The sequence below is a fragment of the Ceratotherium simum genome, chromosome 16, assembly GCF_057802395.1.
Source record: "Ceratotherium simum simum isolate JZ-2026a chromosome 16, ASM5780239v1, whole genome shotgun sequence".
Taxonomy (NCBI): Eukaryota; Metazoa; Chordata; class Mammalia; order Perissodactyla; family Rhinocerotidae; genus Ceratotherium; species Ceratotherium simum.
The window spans coordinates 15,664,166-15,683,658 of record NC_141915.1 but is presented as its reverse complement, the minus strand read 5'-3'; the positions used below and the strand labels follow the sequence as shown (position 1 = coordinate 15,683,658).

General features: G+C 42.5%; 1 protein-coding gene across 4 annotated transcripts in view; it reads right to left on the bottom strand.

The window, feature by feature from the left end:
* SMG6 (SMG6 nonsense mediated mRNA decay factor) overlaps positions 1-16,373 on the bottom strand; it is a 208,297-nt gene extending 191,924 nt beyond the window's left edge. Inside the window, exons 1-6 of one of the 4 annotated variants that reach the window (XM_004433296.3) lie at positions 16,200-16,373; positions 12,372-14,109; positions 11,630-11,822; positions 11,019-11,129; positions 7,612-7,718; positions 7,276-7,354 (exon numbers count right to left, since the gene is read on the bottom strand). In XM_004433296.3, coding sequence (XP_004433353.1) covers positions 7,276-7,354; positions 7,612-7,718; positions 11,019-11,129; positions 11,630-11,822; positions 12,372-14,109; positions 16,200-16,287 — 2,316 coding nt within the window. In that variant the 5' untranslated portion in view covers positions 16,288-16,373. The other 3 variants (XM_087440642.1, XM_014789692.2, XM_087440643.1) reach the window with 3 other exon arrangements.
* Between the last annotated feature and the right edge of the window lie 3,120 nt (positions 16,374-19,493).

Here is a 19,493-nt window from a genome sequence, read left to right as displayed (position 1 = left end):
GAAGATTACTACATAATTTGCCCAACAAGTTCTCAAAACCAAATCCTGGCTAAGCCAGTACTTGAACCTAGGTCTGTCTGGTTCCTAAATTCATGTTTTCACTGTACCATACTGACTCTGCTGAGAAAAGGGAAAAATAAACTATAATCCAATGAATTCAGCAAATAAATATTTGAAGTCCACTTTAAGACCAATTAACAGGAGCCAGCCCAGTGGTGTAACGGTTAAGCTGTCTGTTCCGCTTCAGCGGCCCAGGGTTCGCCGGTTTGGATCCTGGGTGCGGATCTACTCACTGCTCATCAAGCTATGCTGAGGCGGCATCCCACACAGAAGAACTTACAACCCTACAACTATGATACACAACTATATACTGGGGCTTGGGAGAGAAAAAAAGAAAAAAGAGGAAGATTGGCAACAGATGTTAGCACAGTGCCAATCTTCCTCAAAAAAAAAAAAATTTTTTTTTAAAGACCAATTAACAGGGAAAAGAAGTAAAAGAAAGGGAGAAGGTCAGAAAGAAGGAAAAAGAAAAACACTGAAACAAAGGGGGAAAGAATGTCAAAAAGCCTATCTCTTCAACTTCATATACATTTTTACCTTTTTCTACATAACTGTCTCAAAATGCATCTAAAATACTAGATGCATTCTCTCTCTCCCCAGCATCTACTCATTCTTCAAAACTCGTATCTTGTATTCACCTAGCTGGCTTAAAGGTGCATTCTAAGGTCAACTGCCTGAGTCTGAATTTGGTCCTGCCATTTATTAGGTATAACCCTAAGCAAGTCAATCTAGAGAGGTTTCCTTATTTGTAAAATGGAGATATTTACACACATATGCTCCTGGAAATATTAAAATTCATATAATACATAGAGTTTAACAGAGTATCTGGCACACTTTTACAGTCAGTTAAGTGGGAGCTTAACTAATCTCTGCCTGTCCACACTACTAATCTCTGCCTATGCCACACACTTGATTTTAGACTGTATTTTATCAATTCTACAATGATTTTTTTCACATTTTAACATCTCTGAAATTGAGATACAACTTACAATCAATATCTACCATTGTGTCTTATTTTAATTCACATTTTTCTTTCTTAGTGGTACAGAAAATAATAGTGCATCTAACAATCAATTGCATCATATGTCATCAAGTCTAATTTGTATCACTGTCTGTATACTTAACTTGTCTTCTCAATAAAGTTTTTTTCAGGGCAGAACCATATCACATATTTATCACTCACAGCACCTGGCAAAGCACTGTGCATAGGCATGTTCTCAATAAATACTTGAGGTTCACTGAATGACTGATAAAAGGAGACAGAAAAGTTGAGAAAGTGATGTTAAAAGACAACTAGGAAAGGGGCCAGCTTGGTGGTGTAGTGGTTAAGTTCACGTGCTCTACTTTGGCTGCCCAGATCCCAGGCATGGACCTACACACCACTTATCAAGCCATGCTGTGGCAGGCAACCCACATATAAAGTAGAGGAAGATGGGCACAGATGTTAGCCCAGGGCCAATCTTCCTCAGCAAAAAGAGGAGGATTGGCAACAGGTATTAGCTCAGGGCTAATCTTCCTCAACAAAAAAACAACAACAACAAAAAAGATAACTAGAAGAGCCAGCTCTGATGGCCTAGCAGTTAAGGTTTGGCGCACTCTGCTTCAGCAGCCCAGGTTCGGTTCCCGGGCGCGGAACTACACCTCTCGTCTGTCAGTAGCCATGCTGTGGTGGCAGCTCACATAAAAGAACTAGAAGGACTTACAACTAGAATATACAACTATGTACTGGGGCTTTGGGGAGGAAAAAAAAAGAAAGAGGAAGACTGGCAACAGATGTTAGCTCAGAGCAAATCTTTCCCAGCAGGAAAAAAAAAAAAAAGGCAACTGGGATAAGAGGGAGACAGAAAAAGAGGGACAGAGGAAAAGAACTTGAAAGGAGTACTAATTTAGGTCAGAGGTCCATGAAAGAAAAATATACCAATTTAATTAGAATGGCAAAAAGCAACTGAGGGAATTCAGCAAAGTATCAAGATACAAGATCACTAAAAAATTAGTTGTATTTCTATACAATAGTAATGAACAATCTGAAAAAGAAATCAAGATAATTCCACTTAACAATAGCATCAGAAAGAATGACATACTTAGGAATAAATTTAACCAAGGAAATGCAAAACTTACACACTAAAAACTACAAAACATTTCTGAAAGAAATTAAAGAAGACCTAAATAAATGGAAAACATCCTGTGTTTGCAGAGTAGAAGACTTAATACTATAAAGATGTAAAACTCTCCAAAGGAATCTACAGATTCAACACAATCCTTATCAAAATCTCAATGACTGTTTTTGCAGAAAGGAAAAAGTCAATCCTAAAATCCATATTGAATTGCAAGGAACCCCAAATAGCCAAAACAATCCTGAAAAAGAAGAACAAAGTTAAAAGACTCACATATCCCAATTTCAAAACTTACCACAAAGCCACAGTTATTAAAACAATGTGCTACTGGCATAAGGGTAGACATATGGATCAATGGGAGATGACTGAGAGCCCAGAAATAAACCTATACATCAACTGATTTTCAACAAGGGTGCAAGACTACTCAATGAGGAAAGAACAGTCTCTTCAACAAATGGTGCTGGAAGAATTGGATATCCACATGCAAAAGAACGAAGTTGGACCCTTACTTCATACCACATACAAAACATAACCAAAAATGGATCAAAGACCTAAATATAAGAGCTAAAACTATAAAAACTCTTAGAAGAAATCATGGGGATAAATACTCTTAACTTTGAATTTGGTAACAGTTTCATAGCTATGACACTAAAGTACAAGTAACAAAAAAGACAGATAAATTGGAGTTCATAAAACTAAAAACTTTTGTGCATCAAAGGATACTATCAAGAAAGTGAAAGACAACTCATAGAATGGGAGAAAATATTCGCAAATCATATATCCGAGAAGGATCAGAATATATAAAGAACTCCTATATCTCAACAAAAAAGAGAACCCAATTTAAAAATACTCAAAGTACTTAAATACACATTTCTCCAAAGATATACAGATGGCCAACAAGCACATGAAAAGATCACTATTCATTAGGGAAATACAAGTCAAAACCAAATTGCCATACCACTTCACATCAATTAGGTTGGCTACTATAAAATAAACAACCAAGGAAACAGAAAATAAGTGTTGGCAAGGATGTGGAAAAACTGGAACCCTTGTGTACTGCTGCTGGAAATTTAAAACGGCACAGCTACCAGTATGGTAGTTCCTCCAAAAATTGAAAACAGAATTACCATATGATCCAGCAATTCCACTTCTGGGTATATACCCAAAGAATTGAAAGCAAGGTCCTGAAAAGTATTTTGTACACTCACGTTCACAGCAGCACCATTCATAATGGCCAAAGGTGGAAGTGTCCGTGGAAAGATGAATGGATAAACAAGATGTGGTATAAACATACAAGTGAGTATTATTCAGCCTTAAGAAAGAGGAAATCCTGACACAAGCTGTTACATAGATGAACCTTGAGGATACAATGCTAAGTGAAATAAGCCACTCACAAAAAGACTAAGAGTATATGATTCCACTTATATTAGGTACCTGGAGCAGACAAATTCATAGAGACAGCAAGTAGAAGGGTGGCTGCCAGTGGCTGGAGGGAGGGAAGAATGAGGAGTTGCTGTATAATGGGTATAGAGTGTCAGTTCTGCAAGATGAAGAGAGTTCTGAAGACTAGCTGCACAAAAATGTGAATGTACTTAACACTACTCAACAGTACACTTAAAAATGGGTAAGGTGATAAATTTCATTTACGTGTATTTTACAATGAAAAACATTTTTTAAAATTTTCTAAAAAATGGGCAAAGGACTTGAATAGACACTTCTCCAAATGACCAATAAGCATACGAAAAGATGCTCAACATTAGTCGTTAGGGAAATGCAAATCAAAACCACAAGATACCACTGCACACTCACTAGATTTGTAGATATCAATAAGCTGATTCTAAAGTTTATATGGAAAGGCAAAAGATCCAGAATAGCCTATACAATAATGAAGGAGAAGAATAAAGTTGGAAGACTGACACTACCCAACTTCAAGACTTACTATAAAGCTACAGTAACCAAGACAGTGTGGTACTGGCCAAAGAATAGACAAATAGATCAAAGGAACAGAATAGAGAGCCCAGAAATAGACCCACACAAATACAGTCAGCTGATGTGTGACAACGGAGGAAAGGCAATTCAATGGAGAAAGGATAGGCTTTTCAACAAATGGTGTTGCAACACTGGACATCCACATTCAAAACAATGAATCTATATACAAACCTTACATCTTTCACAAAAATTAACTCAAAATGGATCATAGACCTAAATGTAAAATGCAAAACTATACAACTCCTAGAAGATAATACAGGAATAAATCTAGGAAACTTTGAGCTTGGCAATGACTTCTTAGATATGACATCCAAAGTATGATCCATAAAAGAAAAAGTTGATAAGCTGGATTTCATTAAAATTAAAAACTTCTGCTCTGTAAAAGACTGCTATGAAAAAATGAAAAGACAAGCCACAGACTGAGAGAAAATATTTTCAAAACACATATCTGATAAAGGACTGGTATCCGAAATATACAATGAACTCTTAAAACTCAAAAAGAAAACAAACAACCCAAGTTAAAAATGGGCAAAAGATCTAAACAGACTAAGGAAGATATATAGATGGAAAATAAGCATTTGAAAAGATGTTCCACATCATATGTCATTAGAAAATTGCAAATTGAAATGAGATATCACTACACACCTATTAGAATGACCACAATCCAGAACACTGACAACACCAAATGCTGATGAGGAAACACAACAATAGGAACTCTCATCCATTACTGGTAGGAATGCAAAATGGTACAGCCACTTTGGAAGAAACTGACAGTTTCTTCCAAAACTAGATATACTCTTACTATACAATCCAGTAATCACATTCCTTGGTATTTACCCAAATGAGTTGAAAACACGTCCACACAAAAACCTGCACGAAAACGTTTACAGCATTTTTATTCATAATTGCCAAAACTTGGAAGCAACCAAGACGTCCTTCAATAGGGGAATGGATAAACAAACTGTGCTACAACCACACAATGGAATATTATGCAACAATAAAAAGAAAAGAGCTACCAAGCCACAAAAATAACCCTAAACGTATACTGCTAATTGAAAGAAGCCAATCTGAAAACTACTACGTACTGTATGGTTCAAACCATATGACATTCTGGAAAAGGCGAAACTATAGAGACAGTAAAAACATCAGTTATACAATAAAAAAATATATTGGGGCCGGCCCAGTGGCATGATGGTGAAGTTCGCTCACTCCGCTTCAGCGGCCCAGGGTTCACAGGTTCGGATCCCAGGCACGGATTTACACACCGCTCATCAAGCCATGTTGTGGCGGCATACCATATACAAAATAGAGGAGGATGGGCATAGATGTTAGCTCAGGGCTAATCTTCCTCAGCAAAAAGAGGAAGACTAGCAAGGGATGTTAGCTCAGGGCTGATCTTCCATGCCAAAAAAAATATATATATATATATATATATATGTATATATACGTTATTGCTAGAGGTTTGGGGGAGGGAGGAGGGATGAACAGTGGAGTGTGGAGCACAGGGTATTTTTAGGGCAGTGAACCTATTCTGTGTGACACTATAATGGTGGATACATGTCACTATACATTTGTGCAAACCCACTGAATGTACGACAGTAAAGGTGAACCCCAATGTAAACTACGGACTTTAGTTAATAGGAAGAGGGAGTAATGGGTATGAGGTTTCTTTCCAGGGTGATGAAAATGTCTTGGAACTAGATAGAGCTGATGGTTACACAATATTGTTAATGTACTAAATGCCAGTGAATTGTACAAATAACTAATGGTTAATTTTATGTTATGAAGAGGAGATAAGAAATGAGAAAAAAGGAAAAACAGAAGATGGATAAGAAGAGAGAAAAATAAAGCCACAAAGAGGGGTGAAAAAAAATCTCAAACACACATCACAGGGCCGGCCCCATGGCTTAGCGGTTAAGTGCGGCGCTCTGCCACTGGCAGCCCGGGTTCGGATCCTGGGCACACACCGACGCACCGCTTCTCTGGCCATGCTGAGGCCGTGTGCCACATACAGCAACTAAGAAGGATGTACAACTATGACATACAACTATCTACCAGGGCTTTGGGGGAAAAAAAAAAAAGGAGGAGGACTGGCAATAGATGTTAGCTCAGAGCCAGTCTTCCTCAGCAAAAAGAAGAGGATTGGCAGATGTTAGTTCAGGGCTGATCTTCCTCACAAAAAAAAAAAACAAAAAACAAAAAAAAACTCCTTGCTAATGAGCATGTTAGTTGCTTCTTATATTTAAATCTTTGGTACCTACCATTGGCCCCCACCCTTCCCCCTTCATTTCAGCTTCTTCACTAAGGGCTCTGTCAGCTCCCAAGGCTTTCTGTTAGAATCACATTTAGAGGAGTTTGGTAAGATCTAGAAAGGTACAATTTGGAACTTACTGTGCTTCTGCTAAGGAAGCTCCTTACGTGAAAAGCTAAGAGGAATAAGGGAATGATCTGGGGAAAAGAAGCACATATCTGAGTACTTAGAGCTGGCTTAGGACTTTAACGGGGAGAGGTAAAGGGAGCCTTATTTTCCTTCTGGAAATGAGTAAGTTAGTCCAACAGAAGAGGAAAGGGAAGCAAGACAAGATTCAGAGCAGAAGCCTTGGTCAAAAACAAACAATGGTGTTTGGCTGGAGTATGAGCACTCCTCTAGGAACTTAAGTACAGCGGCAAGTGGATGAAGTACAGATTCAACTGAAGTGAGGGATCCCTGAAAACTTACCTCTGAAAGTAACAGTAACAAAAGGAGTTTGAGGATGGGAGGCAGAAGGAGATGTTCTTTGGGTTACAGTGTTCAGATGAAATCTAGCTCTAGGAGCTGACGCCATCAAAACCCATATTTCTTTTTTTTTTTTTTTTTAATATTTATTTATTTATTTTCCCCCCAAAGCCCCAGTAGATGTATGTCATAGCTGCACATCCTTCTAGTTGCTGCATGTGGGACGCGGCCTCAGCATGGCTGGAGAAGAGTGCATCAGTGCGCATCCGGGATCCGAACCCGGGCCGCCAGCAGCGGAGCGCGAACACTTAACCGCTAAGCCACGGGGCCGGCCCAAAACCCATATTTCTAAGATTCCACATGCAAGGCACTTTCCCTGTCCACAGGATTTCTTACCGTATACACTGCCAGCAGAGCCAACTGGTTATAGGGGCGCCCATTCTTGGGAGCAATGTGCTGGGCCTTCAGGTACCAACTGGAATAGAAAACAGTAAAAAAATGCTAGCTCCGTATCAACGTTTTCGCAATTCATTGTCTGATAGCCTTTCTACTTAAGACGTAAACTGGAGTGTTAAAACGTAACCCTGGAGTGGTAAAGCAAGACTACAGGGACCAACAGCAACACCTGTAGGACATTCCGTACAGGAGGCAGCTCACGTAGCCCACTGCTCTTAATAGGGCTTAACTTAAAGCCACACAGTGAAGAGAAGCCATAACAATAGGCAAAAGTACCTGCGTGCTTTCCCGTAGTTTGCTGTATCATTGGCTTGCTCCCGATACCTAGCAATATCTCCTTGGCAAATCATACATCGTTGGGCACTGATCAAAGCATATTTTACCTTCAGGAAAAACAATCAGTTAGTAGCATACCCAAGAAACTCTAACTTCAATCCCAAAGGACGGGGATGGGGTCATAATGACAGGGCAGCATTAATAAGGTACTAGTAGTCCTCAACACTCAAAAAGTAAAAAGTTTTCAGCCTAACCTTGAAAGGCAAAAAACAGCCAACAATGTGATGCAAAACTTACTGAGAAAAAGTGGGAGAAGTGAGAAGGGGTCATTCTTATGTCAAGTCCCAGGCAAATGGAAGAAAACACTCTGAAACTACGAGTCAGGAGATCTGAGTCTCTCTGCTATAGTTGTGTGATCTCAAATAGGTCTCTGGGACTCTTTGGGACTCAGTTTCTTCATCTGAATGTAAAAATACCTAGTCTATAGGCTAACTGCAGGGAATAAGTGTAAAAATACTTTACAAATCATAAATTGTGAAAATACTTTACAAATTACAAAGTGATATACAAATATTAAGACAATTGTTTACTCTGTTCTTTGTCTGCCATCATTATAGTCTTCCTCTCCTCAAATTGTTACTATCACTGCACTATAATACTGCATTATGTTCCCTTTGCAAAACAATAATTCCCTAAATCAATAATAGTGCCAGAGACTGTGCAGTACTACTATATATATGTTTTCTCACTGATGGGCTTGGCATCGGTCACTCTGTGAGAAAACAACAGAGGAGACCCTTAACTATCCCAAGACATGTGCCCAACCAAAAAATCTCCCTAAGGCACATCACTTCATAACACATAATTCCACTCCATCCCACACATAAGAAATTACCATGTCACTGAATAAAGAACACAGTTTCATGGAGATGTAGACACTGACCCCTCAAGGAAGGCTCATTCACTAGCTAAATAACTAGCTACTGCACATCAGCTTCCTAGCACTTAATTCAAATGTGTGCCTCAGCAAAGTTATAGTTATATATTACTATGTCATATACCTTCAGAGTCCTGATTATTTCACACATTCTCTCTATGAATGAATGCCAAGTATTCAGTCAGTATTGAAGTGATAAAGCACCAAGAAAACTGGTTATGTTTCGCAGCCATTTTGCCATCTTGATGCGGGCAAAAAAAAAAAGTCAAATTCTGTCAAAGGCTCTCCACTATCCTCAGAATGAAGTCCTAGATGACCCAGCCTCTGCTCGCCTCTTCTGCACCATTTCCCCCTCACTCTCCGTGCCTCAGTGACACTAGACTTTCCTCTGTTCCCCTACACACCACACTCTTTCCCACTTCAGGACCTTCACATATATTGTTCCCTCTCCCTCGAACGTTGTAGTTCTTGAATCCTCACCTACACCTTCACCTGGCTAACGTCTCAGGTCTTCAGCCTCTGCTTAATTGTGACTTCCCTCAGTCTTCTATGATCTTCCAAGCCCCTTTACAGTATACCTCCACACATCCTTTGAAGAGTCATTGCATCTGCAATTACTAATCCAAAATCTGCACTCACCCCTAATCAAACTCTAAACTCTGAGAGCTGGGATGATGGCTTCTTGTTCCACACTGAATTGTGTGTGCTTAGAATGACACCTGGCATGTAGGAGGGACTCAATAAATACTTGTTGATTAGTAATAGAGCTTTTGCATAGCAATTCATCAGAAGGAGCAAAAAGGCAAAAGGAACTCTATGCTCCATAAATCACACTCCTTTCTATAATGAATCTTTAACCTCTTCCTTTCGCCTGGCCCCTTCCTCTCAACATATAAATATGCTCAAGTCTCTCCCTGCTTAAAAACAAACTTCTCTTGACATTACATTCTCTTTTAACTACTATCTTCCCTTCTTGTCTTCACAGCCAAGATTCTTAAAAGCAAGGTCCATGTTACTCTCTCAGTATATCTACTGCTCTACTCATTCACTACAATCTGGCTTCCACCCTCTCCAACTAAAATAACTCAGGATAAGGTCATCCAATCCAATGGACACTTTTTAGTAATCTTAACATTTAATAATTCTATAGCATTTGACAATTTTACTCACCACCACCTTGAAAATGATCCCCTGCTCTCTGGCCAGCCTTCCCAGCATCCCAACTCTGCTTCAACCACCACCTATACACTGATGACTCTTAAATCTATATCACCCGCCCAGCTCTTTCTCCTGAACTCTAGCTAGATCAGAATATTCATTTGTTCATTTTCAAGTTCCTCCACCTAAGCATATCCAAAACTGAACTAACCTATTCCTTCCCAGTCACTCTCCTAGGCCACAAACTAGGAGATGATCTAGACTCCTTCAATCTCATCAACCACATCAAATCAGCCAGCAAATCAATTCTACTTCCCTTATGTCTTTCTAATCTGTCTCTTCTTTTCTACCTCCACTACCTCTACCTTAATTCAGGCCCACAATCTGACTCTCCTACCTCCACTCTTGCCCAAACTCATCCATTTGCCTGAGGGACTCATTCTAAGAACAAATCTGCTATCCATTTGCTGAAAATCAACCAATGGCTCTTCACTGCTTTCAGAATAAAACCCAAACTCTTCAGGTAGCATATAAGAGTTTATGAGCTATCCGTTCCTACTTCATTAGCTTTACCTCCTACAACAGCCCAACTCCACATTACAGACACCAGCACACTGAACTTGTTGCACTTTTCCAACAAGGCCTGGTTATCTCTCTTGCTGTGCCCTGTATCAAAAGTGCCCCTTCCACTCTTAGTCATGTTTTAAGACTCACCTTGACTCTGAGAAGCCTTCCTTCACCCCATCAGTCTAAATCAGATCTACTTCGGGGCCGGCCCTGTGGCTTAGCAGTTAAGTGCGTGCGCCCCGCTACTGGCGGCCCGGGGTTCAGATCCCGGGCACGCACCGACACACTGCTTCGCCGGCCATGCTGAGGCCTCGTCCCACATACAGCAACTAGAAGGGTGTGTAACTATGACATACAACTATCTACTGGGGCTTTGGGGAAAAAAAAAGGAGAAGGGTTGGCAATAGATGTTAGCTCAGAGCCGGTCTTCCTCAGCAAAAAGAGGAGGATTAGCATGGATGTTAGCTCAGGGCTGATCTTCCTCACAAAAAAATAAATAAATAAAACTGTTTAAAAAATTTTTTAAAAAGTCAGATCTACTTCTCTCTATGCCCCTTTAACACTCTTTATATACCATCAGCATGGTACTTATGACATTACATTATAATTGTTGTTTTAATCAGTCTGTTCCCCCACTGGACTATTCTCTTTCATTCTTGTATCCTCAACAACCAGCACAGTACCTAACACATAACTAACACTAGATAAATGAATGAATGAATTTAAGATAAAGAAGTTAGCTTACTGTCTTGCGTAATGGCTTGCTGCGAATGGCAAGACCATCCATGTAGTCCTCCAGTTTGAACTTGTAAGTAACCTGCAGCTTCTGAAGCAAACTATCAAAGAAGTCACTACCCTATAAAGAGAAAAAATAAGAAACAGCTGAAATCAGCCTGTTCTGATCCAATCTACCCACCAGAAATGGGGGCAAGTGACCCTTTCACAGTTCTGCTAATGCTCAGGCACCCAATGTAAAAGGAGGCATATACTGTATTTAGTGGCCACCAACTAAGCACAAGACAAATTCATAGCATAAACCTCTCCATGGTTTTAAAGATATGAACGCGAATGAACGAACACACACACACTGGCTCTCTCCCTCTTCTTCCCCTCTCCCTTCTCCCTCCTCCAGGCCAAGATATTCAGAAAGCTAAGAAGCTCGAGACTAACTCCAACTGCCAGTAAGTTATGGTCCCAAGGAAGCAAGAGAGGTAGGATAGGCCTAAATCTAAGAAAAGAATATACAGTTTTTTGTCAATGTTCTGTTTTCAAACATAGTATTTCAGGTGGTAAAAACCCAGCACAACTACAGGATGCTGAAGCCTTTATCCTGAAGACAAAAAGATGATGGTTTACCTCATCCAACAGCTCCAAAAGTCTGTTCCGAAACAGTTCTGGGTTCTCAACATTCGGATCCTTGAGAAGCTGCCTGAACTTCTCAATCACCTGATAGAAAGCATTCTTCCACAGGATCTGATCCACATTCTGATTATCAGAGAACTCAATATCTAATAGAATACAGCGCTCATATAGCTGCAGCAGTTCAGCTCTGGAATAAAATACATGCAACTTCTAGCTCCAAATACACCACAGGAAAGGCTAGACCCAAGATTTGAGCTTCCAGCAAATTAAACACCTTCCTTGGCAGGAAATTCAAAATGCCACCAGGTATAGTACTCACTCTAGTTTCCATTCTGCACAGCAGAATGTCATTCTAAAGACGGTTATGTCTAGGAAAGTAGTTTTTCCCCATATGCCTCCACCTAAATTTAACAGCTGAAATAAGATCTTCACCACAAGTTATATGTTGTTCATTTCTTGGCATTCTGGAAAGTCTTTCCTTTTCCGTTTCCAGATTCCATGCTCTCTTAAAGATAACTTTTTTTTCTTAAAGTGGGAAGCATAATCATTTCTAAGACTAGAAACAAAATTTTCTGTTTTTTTTTTTTCCAACTGCCCCTCCCTTATAAAAATCAATGTGAAAGAGAGATAACACCCAATGGCTTGCCTAAAAGATTTCTACCTTCCTCAGCCACAGGAGCCTATACACCTCCAGTTTATCTCCATTTCCCTGTAGCCAGGATGGAACACACCATACCTGAGCTGAGCCATCTTCTCCAGGCCCTCAGGACTGATGCGATCCCTGGAAAGCAGGTTGCTGAGCTGCAGTTCCTGGTTGTCAGCTACCCGGAGAAGCCTATGTAGCTCCTGTTGCTGCATGTTCCTCATGTGCTGCTCCATCTCCTCAGGACTCATGGTGCTGGCAGGGAGAGGACTACAAACATACTGTCCTGATGGAGTCGGGTAGCCTGGGTAGTAAGGCCCTGGGTACACACCATTCGTAGGGCCCACGGGGTACTGCAGAGGGCTATAGCCGGTATAAGGATACTGGGAGGCAGGGCCTGGTGTCCGGGGGTAATAATAGGGGTTGTCAGAGTTTTGAAACTTATAGTAAGATGCTTGGGCCTGGCGTGAGTCACCCCAAGATGTTGGGCTGACTTCATCATCAGTGTCCAAGAAATGTAGCTGGGGTGTCTGGTTTTTTAGAGCAGGTTTCTGATCAGGATTGTTTGGGTCCCACAATCGTCGAGTGGTGCCTCCTCGGCCCCAACTCCGAGATCCCTTACTACCAGATCCAAATAAAAGCCGAGGTCCCAAAGGTGTAGACTCTGGAGAACTGGCTGAATTGACAGATAGGGTGGTATGGGCAGGCAGAATCAGAATGCCACGGCCACGACCCCGAAGTTCTTGTTTCAGGTTTTTGGACTCCTGCTTCTCACAGCCTTTGCCCCCACTGCTCAAGCCTTTGTCAGGCTTTATCCTATCCACATCCTCCCTGGCTGACCTCAGCATGCAAGAATCTTTGTTCATGGTTTCTGCATCAAAAGTAACACGAAGAGTGCCTCGATTTTCTTTACCACTGCTTTTCTGCTCTCCCTCTCCACGGCCAGACCAGCTTCTATCTAAATGTTTTTTCCTTTCTGAGCACCTCCTGGGCCCATCAGGCTCATCAATTCTGTCCTCATCTAAGGAGTCAGTTGAGGACATAGATACTTGCTTCTTCAGTCGTGGCCTCTCCTTGGTTCGATCTTGGCGGCGGCGGCGACATCCATTATCAGTCAGGCCAGCCCCCTCAGCACTGTTGTTGCTGCCAGCTGAGCTGGTACTGCAAGTGCGGTAGCGGTTCCTTCGTTTGTCTGAGCGAGAGTAGCGCTTGGCAGAACCTGACTTCCCTTGTGCTGGGTCATCACTGACTTTCTTCATCCCCTCCCCTTTATCAACCCTCTTTCCTTTTTCTCCCTTTGCAGCCCTTAGTCTGTCACCATTTAGGCTCTTTTCTGCCTCATCTTTGTCTGGTTTATTCAAAACCTCCTCTTTCACATTTCCCCTAGACTCATCTTCCTCTACTCTCAGTTGTTCTACCTGGTTGAGGATTTCTTCCTCATCCACCCGGCTAGATTCTTTGGTAACAGTGTGCAAACGCCTTCCAGGCTGATAGATCTGCATATCAGGTTTCTTTGTTCTCTTGATAATTCTTAGACTTCGATCCTCTTGTCCAGCAGTCCTTGGAAAGGATTCCTGTGCCCGAATATTTTCTGGGTCTAAAGGACCATTGTGCTGTTGGTTGTGCAGTTCTTTACAGACATCTTTAGTGAGCTGTGTACCACTTCCAACAGCAGAAGAATCTCTGTCATTAACAATTTCATCCTTAAATTGATCATTCCCAGAGGGTTCCTTGATTTTAGGTTTGTTCCTTAGTCGAGAAAGGCCAGGTTTATAGATTTCCAGATCTGGGCGCCTGTTATCTTTGCGCTGCCTGGGCTCCTTCATATTTTCTGTGATGTTGAAGAAAGTGTTGAGGAGGAAAGGGTGGAAGGAAAGAATAAAGGAGGAGCGAAGAAAAAAAAATTGTCATTCTGGTAAACTAACAAAAGTTAAGAATTACACATCGAAATGCTAATATTGGTAGACAAGGAAAAAAATTTTGCAGAAGCAGAAATTCTACTAGGTTTACAGTACTTGTTCAGCAACTGGCAAAGGTAAGAACTTAACTGTGTTGGAGCTACCTACTCTTGGGTTAGGGAAACAGGGGAAAAAAATCATACTCTCTTGTGTTACCCAAGTCATATTCAGATACTCAAGACCCCAAACTACCTTATCATTTTCAGAATAAAAGATCTTTAATCGTTTCAGCACTAGACTGTTCTGTGCTAAAGAGCCCTTGGATCCATCTTAACTTTTCCTTCTCCTGCCTCTAATGTTTTTCCAGGGTGGCTAAGTCCTTTTAATATACTAGCAGGGAAGAAAAATAAAGGAGAAAAAGAGCAGTACGCATAACAATCCACGGTTCTGCACATCTCTGGAGAAAAAATTTGCAACTCCAGTCTCTGAACTTGGCCAGGACAATCTTCTTTAGGATACCAATTACCCAATCACACACCTCCTGTTGAAGCAAACAGGAACCAATTCCTTTCACATTCTTCAACTCCACTCATGCTCACCAACTCTCTAAGAGCAGCCAGCAGAGTCATTCCAAGGAAAACTTCTCTGACTATCATCATTAGAATACTGAGACGAACTGCTATTATGATGATGGACTATGAGAAGGAAAAAGTTCCATAAGTGAGCTTTCCCTGGAAGATGATGGAAGTATTGTGACATGCTGTCAAAATACCAAGGACTGGGGCACTCAAGAATAAGAGCACAGGACTTTGGGAACCACTCTCCAGGCTCCGTGTACTTACTGAGTGACAGATAGGCAAGTATCTATTTTTTATATCTGTTACCTTTATCTATTAAGGGGAGAGACTACTCACAAATAGCCATTAAACATTTCAGTGGGAAACTGACAGGAATTAGTGAGATTATAGAGTACTCAAAATGGAAAGCTATATAAAATCCGAGTATTTTTCTGGAAACACCAATGCAAACAAGCCCCTAACAAGGATCATATGCTCCAGGATTTACACCCATGAGTGTAACAAAACAGAAACAAAAACAACCCTGAAGTTTAAGATGCCACTTCAATATTTTCCGAAGTTTGAAAAACTACTTCAAGTATGAACAGCTCACCCTCAGCAGCCTTTGTAACTTAGGTGAAGGGGACAGAGGGAGAAGAGCTGCTACTACTTTCCAGAGCAGAGAGAAAACAACCTGAAAAATCCAATTCGACTGACGAAAACCAATTACACAGACTTGGGCCACAAGCCTGCAGAAGCATAGCTACCATTCTACACAACTCCACAGCCTAACGAAGGAGAGATGAGACACCAGACTCTTCCTTGGAGCTTTCCTGGTGTGGCTGGAGACTTCAACTTGCAAGTTGAGCACTCTCTCTGATAAACACTGCTCCCACACATGCCAAGGCCAAACGAGGGTAGAGTCAGCCCTCTAAAGTCCTGGATCCCTCCAGAGGCGCAGCCTTCAGAAGCCTGCCTTGGGGAAAAAAAGTTCAGCAAGGAAGTCCCAAGCTGTTAAATCTTTCTCCTCAATTTCCCCAGTTCCTTCTCTCCAACGCTAAGGAGACGACGGGGCAGGCCTGAGAACGATTCCTCTGGGAACGATACACACCGGGGGCCTCCACCAGAGCCCAGCGCCCACTCCTTTCCGCGTCTCCCGAAGGCTGGGAATCCACGGGCTGGTCTGAGAGGGCTAAGGCAACAGGGAACAGTCACCTTCGTTGGCAGAAAGGGGGGAGAAGCAGGAACTCAGGCTGAGCTCTCGGGGCCAAAAGCTGACTGAGCCCGACCCCACACCCGCCCTCGGGTTGGGAGAGAGGCTAGGGGACCGCCCTCGGCCCCCGCCCCCACTGTTGGGGGAAGGGGCGGGGGCTCCGGAGCGCAGCGGACCGAGCGGGGAGGAGGCAGAGGAGGAGAGGGAGGCGGGGCGGGCAGGCCCGGCCCAGGAGCTGGGCGGCGCGACTCACCTCTGCTCCCGGCCTGCGGAGCCAGAGTGGCCAGGATACCCCGCAGCTCCGACGCGGAGATCCGGACACGCTCCAACCCCTCCGCCATCTTCGGGACTGCTACTACAGCTGCAGCTTCTCCGCCACCGCCGCGCGCAGCCAGGAAACCACGACGGACGGGCAACGCGCGCGCTCGCCCACCTCCCACCCTTTTCCCCGCCCCCTCCCGTCCTCCTCCCCAAACGACGGTGGCCGCACTGGGAGGAACAGCGCTGAACGCACGTTCGGCCGCTTGAGAGGGGAAGAGCCGGAGCGCGAGCCCGGGCGGGGGAGGCGGGCGCCGCGCGTGCGCAGAGGTGTGGTCGGGAAGGTGAGCTGAGGCTGGAGTTGGAGGCGCGGCGCGTGTGAGGTGAGGTGAGGCTAGGCCGAGCCAGGCCAGGCGAGGCTGGCGTTCGTGGCGGTGGCTGCTGTTGCTGCTGTGGTGGCCATCGAGGACACTGGTGCTGGTCTGGGGCTCGGTTGACGGAGACCCCCACAGTCCGGCCTCCTCCAGTCACCTTAGGCCAGGGTCTCCCGCCGCAGACCGGGACTAGTGCCCCAGGCTTTTACTTTGGGACCTTGAAGATCTTGTCAGAGTAGTTATTATTATCCCCATTTTTTTTTTTTTTAAATGAGGAACCTGAATCCCAGAGAACCGTAGTAAATTGCCCAGGGTGACACGGTTGTTAAGTACCAGAGTATCAAAGTCTTTTCTTTTATGGCAGACTACATCTCCACGCCTCCTGACGTTTAAAAAAGAAATCCAGTATAATTGGCTCTTGCTGAGGGAAGGAGTTGTGTGGAAGTAAATCAGGAGGTATTATAAGTCGATTTGGGGATTTCTGTATCACTGTAGATTCTTGGAAAAATTACTTGACTTCCCTGGATCTCAGGTTGATTTTTTTTTTTCCATCTTTACAATGTAACTGGATCAGAAGACTGGTACTTTAACTTCTTGTTCGTGAGCCCTCGTTCAGAACTGTGGTGAAACTCCCTCCCCCAAGGCTATTTCCCTCCTCCTCTTGCTCCTTCCCAATCCCACACAGTCTTTTGGACCTCTACACCATCAAAGAATAATTAAGAATTATTCCTCAGACTGGACCTAAAAGCTTTGAACAATCTCTGACAGAACTCATTCAGTTTCTCTTATGTGACAGACACTTCGCCACCAGAAGGTTAAGCAGATGGAGGAAGTCAATAGATGCGTGAAAAGATTGAGTGGTTCAAAAGAAGGGGAGTAATTTGAGTGGTCAGAGCAAATGACAATCTTTAAAAGAGATGTGAAAGAAGTAGGAAGAAATGTTAAAAACTAATTCGTTTTCACATTGAAGTTGGAGAGGACGTTGCATTAATTTTTTTAAAAAAAGATGGAAAAATAATCTGAAGAAAACTTGGCTTATAGAGGAAAAACGAGATTGCCAACTTATTGCAACAGCGTCAGTGAACTGCAGATGAGATTCGCCAAAAGTTAACCCAGCTCAAAAAAAATTTATCAGAACTCAGAGGGAAAATATACTAGATAAAAACTATGAGAGATAACAATAGAAGACATGGAGAATGGATCCAGAGAACTAATAATCAAATACGAGTTCCAGAAAGTGATAACAGAACTTACTGAGGAGGAGCAATAATCAAAAAAATAATAGAAGAAAATTTACTAAGTTGATCGAAAAATTTGAATTTAAGGCTTAAATTCAACCCTCAGTTTTAAAGCGTTCATGAAATACCAGGTAAAAATAAATGAAAAGAGAGCCATATTTAGACTTTGTATCACAATGAAAGCTTCTGAGTTTAAAGAATTAAAATATGTTGACATGGAACAGTCTTCAAGATATATTGTTAATTTTTTTTTTTAAAGCCAGTTGCAGGGGCCAGCCCCATGGCTTGGCGGTTGAGTGTGCGCGCTCCGCTACTGGCGGCCTGGGTTCGGATCCCAGGCGCACACCAACACGCTGCTTGTCCGGCCATGCTGAGGTGGCGTCCCACGTACAGCAGCTGGAAGGATGTGCAACTATGACATGCAACTGTCTGCTGGGACTTTGGGGGGAAAAAAAAAAGGAGGAGGATTGGCAATAGATGTTGGCTCAGGGCAGGTCTTCCTCAGCAAAAAGAGGATTGGCATGGATGTTAGCTCAGGGCTGATCTTCCTCACAAAAAAGTAAAAATAAAAAAATAAAAAGCCAGTTGCAGAATAATATATAGAGTATGGTTCTATCTAAGTGCAGCAAAACCATTTATTGCATATGTAAATTTCTATATAAATACATAAAAAAAGTGTGGAAGAATACATACCAAACTTTTTAAAGTGATTATCTTTGTGAAAAAGAGATCTTTTTTTGTGGTGAGGAAGATTGGCCGTAAACTAACATCTGTGCCGATTTTCCTTCATTTTCTATGTGGGATGCTGCCACAGCATGGCCTGATGAGCAGTGTGCAGGTCTGTGCCCAGGATCCAAACCCGTGAACCCTGGGCCACTGAAGTGGAGTGCATGAACTCAACCACTATGCCGCCAGGCTGGCCCCCCCAAAAAGAGAAGATTTAATGGTAGAGAGTGAAAAGTCTTTGTATTTCTGCAATGTTTTAAATTCTTACAGTAGGGATTTGGTCACATTATGTGAGTAATCCAAAAAACAAGCAAATTTGGATAATGGGAGAGGGAGGAATTCAATTTCTAAAAACAAAATTTGTACAGGTCACAGCTGCTGGGCACAAAGTAGTAAAACTAGAAATGAATAACCACATATTAAACAAAAAATTCTATGGGCCGGCCCCGTGGCTTAGCGGTTAAGTGGGCAGGCTCCGCTGCTGGCCGCCCGGGTTCGAATCCAGGTGCAAACGGACGCAGCGCTTCTCCGGCCATGCTGAGGCTGCATCCCACATACAGCAACTAGAAGGATGTGCAGCTATGACATACAACTATCTACTGGGGCTTTGGGGGAAAAAAAATAAATAAAATTATTAAAAAAATAAACAAAAAATTCTAACTACTTGGAGGTTTTTTTAAAACATCAATTTTAGGGCGGGCTCCGTGGCTTGGCGGTTAAGTGCGCGCGCTCTGATGCTGGCGGCCCGGGTTCGGATCCCGGGAGCGCCCCGAGGCACCACTTCTCCGTCCAACGTGAGGCCGAGTCCCACGTACAGCAACTAGAAGGATGTGAACCTATGACATACAACTATCTACTGGGGCTTTGGGGGGAAAAAACTGAATAAATAAAATCTTAATAAAAAAACATCAATTTTAGGTAACTCATGGCTCAAAAAAGTAAACAAACCTG